This window comes from Eptatretus burgeri, chromosome 1 (genome assembly GCF_056783735.1).
Source record: "Eptatretus burgeri isolate ZD-2024b chromosome 1, Ebu_testis_v1, whole genome shotgun sequence".
In the NCBI taxonomy this organism is placed as follows: domain Eukaryota; kingdom Metazoa; phylum Chordata; class Myxini; order Myxiniformes; family Myxinidae; genus Eptatretus; species Eptatretus burgeri.
In genome coordinates, this window is record NC_140961.1 from 100,954,784 (window position 1) to 100,962,283 (window position 7,500).

Below are 7,500 nucleotides of genomic sequence, written 5' to 3' on the forward strand. Positions count from 1 at the left end.
TTGGCCAATTAACTTGCGTGACTTTGAATGTGATTGGTTACACCTGAGCTAATTACCCTTGCCGGAGGAAAGGGAATTTTATTTGGGTCCATTTGTTACCCAGACATTTGTCTCCGTCAATAGGAGGGGTTTTCAAATTGTTTTGTTTTATTTTAAGTTGAATTTAAATTCTGCTTTCACTTATTTTTTGTCTGTCTGTCTGTTTGTTTGTCTGCACAGACCTTTAGTGTTTTTCTCTCTAACCACTTGTCAGATTGAGACAATATTTTTTATGATGCTTCTTGCTTGTGATAAACTCTACCATGTGGTGAAATTTTGTGAAGATCATTTTAAAATTGTGACCTGTTGGCGATTGACAAACAAACAAACAGACAGACAGAATAACACAAGTAACCAACGATTATACTTGAAAAATCTGAGCGTGATTGTAGTAACAAACAAATAAGAAAAAGACATCGTGTAGAGCATGATACTTGCAAAATCCATCCCCTCTCCAAAGGTTGCCATGGATACATCAAATCGTTCATTTCATTCAGATTAAAATTGACAGCTTGATCAAAGCTCAGGTTAATCGCATGAAAATTTATTATTTTTCAGATTGAAATTGATGATTTTGGAAGGTTGACCTTGAGTTGACCATTGACCATTTAATCTCAAAAATAGTTGTTTTCTCAATTCAGTAATGCACTCTGAAATTGCTGTTTAATTTTCAAGTCAATCAGATGAAAATTAACGATTTTTCAGATAAAAATTGATGATTTTAGAAGTTTGACCTTGAGTTGACATGTGAACTTTTGACCTCAAATGGTTGGTTTCCCAATTCAGTGATGCAATATGCAAATCTTGTTCAAATTTGAAGCCAATTGTGTAAAAAATGACGATTTTAGAAATTTGACCTCAAGATGACCTTTGATCTCAAAATCAAGATGCTTCTTAGTTGAGACTACCTCTACAACTTGGTAAAGTTTCATGACGATCGGTTTGGAATTGTGACCTGTAGGTAATAAACAGACAAACATAAAAAGACAGACAGACAGACAGACAGAATAACAGGAAGATGTCATGCAGAGCATGGTACTTGCAAAATCCATAAAACAAATTTGACATCAAAAATAATTGGTGGTTTAATTCAATGACCAAATATGCAACTCCTCTTCAAATTTCAAATGAATCAGATGAAAATTGACAATTTTAGAAATTTGGCCTATGTTGACCTTTTGGTCTCCGTTGACCTCAAAAATAATTGGTGGTTGAATTCAGTGACCTGAAATATAAATCTTCAAATTAAATCAATCGGTTGAAAATTGAGGATTTTTGAAATGCTACCTTAGTTGTTGACCTTGGGCCTATCTTGACCTTTGGTTGATGTTGATCTCAAAAATAATTGGCTTGGTGAATTAATTGACCTGAAATATAAATCATCAAATTTCAAGTCAATTGGATGAAAATTGAGGACTTTAGAAATCTCTCCTCTCCCTGTAAGTTGTTGATCCTTGGCCTATGTTGACCTTTTGACCTCAAAAACAATAGGCTTCTTCTTTGTGACAAACTCCACTATGTGGTGAAGTTTTGTGAAGATCGGTCTAAAATTGTGACCTGTAGGTGACAAACAGACATAAAAACAAAATCGACTGACCAATATACTTGAAAAATCTTCGATTTTGCAAGTCATAAAACAATTTAATAACATAGATGGATTTATTCCATATCGAAATAACAAAATATGCTGGAAGAGCACTCGGTAGAGCGCACACCTCTGCCAGGCTGACTACTTTACATTTTCTATTCCACTGATAGGCTGGATCTGGATTCGGACCTAAAATCAGATCTAATCGGCTTGTTCTGGTCACCAAACCAACTTATGCACCAAGTTTTGGCTGTCATTCAATGATGAAGAATCACTTTAAAAAATTCACGGATCCAGATCGGATTCGGATCTTCACCAAAATCGAATCAATTCTTCCTTGTCACACACCCAACCTGTCCACCAAGTTTCAGCTGAATCCATCAACAACATTTTGAGATATCCTGCTCAGACAAACAGACAAGGGTGAAAACATAACCTCTTTCCACCTTTGGTATCGGAGGTAATGACTTTTATTTATAACATGGCATATTCAAAATTGGCCATGTTCCTAAAAAAAAAAAAAATGCAAGTAGTCATGTTCACTAGGAGGTAAAATTTCGTCTCCGTGTCAATTTTGGTAGCAATTGGGCCAGTAGTTTGGGCGTGATTGTAGTTTCACACATACAGACAGACAGACACACAGAAAATGACTTAGTTACAATATATATTGTTGTGGTTGAGGAAATTCGCAAACCACCATTCAGGTCCCGTAGGTGAGATATCTCTGTAAGTATATGTGTAGTTAGCCCAAACCCGTTGTTTAGAGGGAATAAATGTGATTCATTCGGGCTGCGACCCTTCAAGATAGCAGTTTTTCTGTTCTATCTTTATTTTGAACCAACCACGTCTCAACCGCCATCACACAACAACCACCAACCGCAACGCCGCTTCACAACAACAACAACGCCAACAGCCACGACCTTTACCGTCACAACTCGCTCTCGCAATCATCGCATCACCGCTATTCCAAGCATCACCATGGCCAGGGACCACCACAATAAACCCTCCACCACCTTCACCTCTCCTCCTTCTGCCGCCATTCCCGCACCGCTTGTGGGCACCGATCCTGGACTCGTACAGGGCGCGCGCCAAGCAGCGGGTGCAAAAAGTGGCCTTTCCGGGGAAGTCGGATCAGGAATGATTCACGCCCACTTCTGTTCCGTCCTATCAGCGAGCGCGGGGCGATTTGGCCCCGCCTCCAGGCGCGTCGGAGTAGAATCGATATATGCAAATTTGAGGATCAGGAATGATTCACGCCCACTTTTCCTCCGTCCAATGGGCGAGCGTGGCTCCGCCCCCGAGCCGATCCTGATCCGAAAATCTGCATATGGTTTCTCCTGCTGACTATAAAGCGCCAAGCGCGGGGCGAATCGAGTTGGAGAAGACTTTCTGTTTCGGGCTCGAGTTGGAGAAGAGTTTCTGTTTCGGGCTCGAGTTGGAGAAGAGTTTCTGTTTCGGGCTCGAGTTGGAGAAGAGCTTCTGTTTCGGGCTCGAGTTGGAGAAGAGTTTCTGTTTCGGGCTCGAGTTGGAGAAGAGTTTCTGTTTCGGGCTCGAGTTGGAGAAGAGTTTCTGTTTCGGGCTCGAGTTGGAGAAGAGCTTCTGTTTCGGGCTCGAGTTGGAGAAGAGTTTCTGTTTCGGGCTCGAGTTGGAGAAGAGTTTCTGTTTCGGGCTCGAGTTGGAGAAGAGTTTCTGTTTCGGGCTCGAGTTGGAGAAGAGTTTCTGTTTCGGGCTCGAGTTGGAGAAGAGGTTCTGTTTCGGGCTCGAGTTGGAGAGAAGAGGTTCTGTTTCGGGCTCGAGTTGAAGAAGAGGTTCTGTTTCGGGCTCGAGTTGGAGAGAAGAGTTTCTGTTTCGGGCTCGAGTGAGAGAAGAGTTTCTGTTTCGGGCTCGAGTTGGAGTAAGAGTTTCGGTTTCAGGCTCGAGTTGGAAAGAGTTTCTGTTTCGGGCTCGAGTTGGAGTGGAGGTTTTTCTGTTTCGGGCTCGGGCGAGTCGTGGCGGCGGCGGCGGCGAAGTGTGGTAGCAGCAGTCAAGACGGGTCTGGAGGAGAGGCGGTCTGTCGGGGAGCTGCAGAGAGGAGAAGCCGGGAACGTGGTCGAGGGCGCAGTGGAGTCGCTCGTCGCGGGACCCAAGCAAGCCAGCTATCCTCTTTCCCCAGAGCATCAACAACCCCCCCTCCTTGTTTCCCCCCGCGCTGAGATAGTGCGAAAAGGGGGCCCCGTTCCCACCCCATTCCAGGCAGTGCCAGCGAGGCCCGCGGAGGAGCGCGGAGTCGGGGCACCGCCGCCATTTTGCAGCTCATCACAAGACGGGTAGGCTCCACGCGGTCTCGCGCCCACAGCCCACGTCTGCCCCCTTGTCGTAGAGGGTGGCCCTTTTTCTTTAGCTTTTGAGTATATGTGTTGTCGGCGCCGTCTGTAAAGTAAAACTGTGTAAGTGTTGCCGTGTGCTCGCGTAGTCGGTAGTATCTCTGCATTGTGTTTCTTTTGTTGCAATTGCTTTTGGTGCATAATTGTTGTGTTTCTTTTACATTTGCTTTTGGTGCATAATTGTTGTAATTGTATATGTGTGCTTTCCGTTTGCCGCGGAATAAATGTGAATTATGTTGAACTGTTTTTTTCCCGTTTCGCTTCGTCTTTTCTTTAATTGAATCTCCATCTTACTTCACGTAAAGGGTTGGTCGTGGGCTAAATATGCACAATAACTAATCGGAACCGTCGAGGTTGACGATAACACCGCTCGGTTATCCCGATAGTACGGAACGGGTCGCTTAAAGTGGCCAGTGTCCGAAGTCGACCTGCGGCGAGGTGCGATCGCCCGGTCTACCCTCCGTGTGGGTACTTAGGTAGGTCGAATTTGGCGAACAACCCTATCCCACGCGGGGGGGCCGATTGGCACGATCGTGGTGAGGCCGAAAGGCCCACCCGTGACTAGTTCCCGGCGTTAGTCCGAGAGGGTCACGACGGAATTGTCCGTCCGGTGGGCGACGTGCCGCGATTCGAGTTACGTGGCCGCTCGCACGCCGGCGGGCGCGAATTCGCAACAATATATATATATATATATATATATATACATATATATATATATACATATACATATACATATATATATATATATATATATATATATATATATATATATATATATATACATATATATATATATATATATATATATATATATATATATATATATACATATATATATATATATATGTATATATATATATATATATATATATATATATATATATATATATATATATAAAAGCTTTTGATTTGTCAAATTTTTTAAGATTGTAAAGTAATTGTGAAAAGTTTTGCATTGCTTTTTTCAATGTCAGTTAATGACGAGGTCATTATCTTAATTATCGTTCCTTGCATGTTCATGAAAGACAGGCATCAGATCTTTAATCAAATCGGCACAAGTACAAAGGGCAGCCAACTTATTCTGATCACTATACAAGGGCACAATGTAGGAAATGATGCAACCTTCACCAAGAAAATGTGTGATTCAGGTGCAGACATCTCCCATTTCGTGCCTTACACTCCTGCAGAACCTAATGGATGTATTTCTTTACTTTACAGCACTGAGAAAAGCTTCCTCAAGGAAGAAAAATATTATCTCTGGCAAAAAATCAAGAGGTCAGAAGCATGGTAAGCATCTTTTTTTTTTCCATCCTCGACATGATTCCTGTTCGGATTTCCTGTGTCTCACAATTGATATAAATTATCTCTGGGAAGCAAAGCAGGCTACGGGATCACGACCAATCGACGTTGCAAGGTTTGAGGATAAGGGATCTCAAGTTCACGAATCGGTGTCATCTTCAACGCTGCTATTGAGACCAACGGTCTTTTAACCCTGAAAGGTCATTTTCATACTATAAACTCAATTTGTTCATGCCTTTGCCTCAATACCTGATAATTGACATTGTTTGTTACAGTACAAGTAAACATATCACTTATTACCCTTGCCGAAGGAGATATTGTTTTAATGTTGCTTAAATTTTATTACCATATTGCTTACTTTCTGCATCAGATTTCTTGTTGGCACCTTCTCAAGAACACATTGGCATGTGGTGCTTGACTCTCCATTATAGAAATTTTCGGAATTAATTGCCAATTGTTGCCAACAGCATATTGATACATCTTTCTAAAAACAAACAAAAAAAAACTCAAAAAAATCTTCTACTCTGAAGTGGTTGAACAGATCAAGGCATAACTTTACACGTATGACCCCCTATCCATGAGGAACAAAAGGTTCACACAGATATGACGTCATAGGTCACATGCTTTGGCAACCATATTGGATTTACCCTGAAACCCATTAAAAAAAATCTCCAGAACGGCTGAATAGATGGACAGATCGAGGGGAAACTTCACACAAATGTTATCCAAGGCTTGAGTGTATAAGTTTGTTCTGGAATAATTGAGAGGTCACTTGGTTTGGCAGCCATATTGGCATATTGAATTGAAGAAAAATATTAAATATTGTTTTCTCTAGAACTGCTTAATCAATCAACATGAAACTTCACAATTATGATCTAGTAGTGATGTGGAATATAGATTTTAAATGTCAACCTGATCGGACATAAGGTCTGGCAGTCAGAATTATTATTATTATTATTATTATTATTATTTTTAAAATCTGGGTTCTTGATTTTTACACTCCCCAGAGGAGAGGGTATTGTATTTGGCTCCATTTGTCTATTTGTTTGTTCATACAGAACGTGAGTAGGTGCATTAATTTGTTAGACCCTTTAGAAACCCAAGACACTTAAAAGACCCCTAGGATCCTCAGGAACTTTTACAACCCTGCAACACTTTCAGGACCACGAAGACCCACGACCCTAAAATCCCGAAACCTCTTAAGACCGGAAACCATTCTGAGCCTTTAGAACAGCAAGAACCTTTCAGACCCTCTAACCGACAAAACTGCACCAACAATATTAACTTTGTATTTTTGCAATTTTTACATTTCATTATTATTTTATAACATTATATATTGTTTTGTTCTTGGCGATATTAAAATATGTTTTAATAATAAAATCGTACAATTGATTTAAAGATTATGAATATACAAAATATGTACGTGAATTATTAAATATTTTCATCTTTCAATAAAATAATAAAGGGTGCCTGGAATTTATGGCGTTGTCATTAAATAAATAAAGGTCATGAAATTTATTAATTGATTAAATTTAAAAGTTAAATAAATTAACAAGCAAAGGTCATTAAAGGGTGTTGCCATAAAATAAAATAAAGGTGTTGTCATTGATTGATTTGGAGTTACATAATAACCCCATTCCTGCTCCCACCCCTCAACGCTCAAACACCCCTCAACCCCATTCCCGCTCCCCCCCCCCACATCCCGAACCCCGTAGCACTCCATAATGATTGGACACACACTCCCCCCCCCCATGCATTAGGTAATTTTTGAAACTTCCATAAACAACGGTAAATTATCTTCATCTTTTTTTGCAATCTTTAAAACTTCTTTCATTTCAATTTCTCTCATTCTATAATGTCTTCCATGTCAGTCTTTCATTTCAATTGTTTCAATTGAATCATATTATTATCATGAACACTTTAGAACCTTGATCATCTTGTTCTATATTTTGTGACAGTGGACATGGAAATGTTTGATGTTTAGATGTTAAAATACTTCTGGTGTACGACCACCATGGCAGCATAAGGGACCATCTTGTATTGTTGTTGAGGGAGGATGTGGGAGGGGAGGAGTGAGGATGGAGGAGGGAGGAAGTGGAGGAGGGGGAGTGTCGGTATGTATGAAAGGAAAGAGGAGAGGGGGAGAGGTGGTTGTGAGTTGGGGAAGGGGAAGGCATATTATATTAGGCATGTTAGGTTTTCTTCAAGGTT

At 40.7% G+C, this 7,500-nt stretch overlaps 1 protein-coding gene across 1 annotated transcript in view; it reads left to right on the forward strand.

Moving 5' to 3' along the window:
* The window catches only part of LOC147035064 (putative carboxypeptidase X1), a 76,053-nt gene that overhangs the window by 8,855 nt on the left and 59,698 nt on the right, over positions 1-7,500 (forward strand). The window contains exon 3 of the mRNA XM_085893262.1: positions 5,209-5,277. Within this exon, the coding sequence (XP_085749388.1) occupies positions 5,209-5,277 (69 nt within the window). The remainder of the gene's footprint in view (positions 1-5,208; positions 5,278-7,500) is intronic.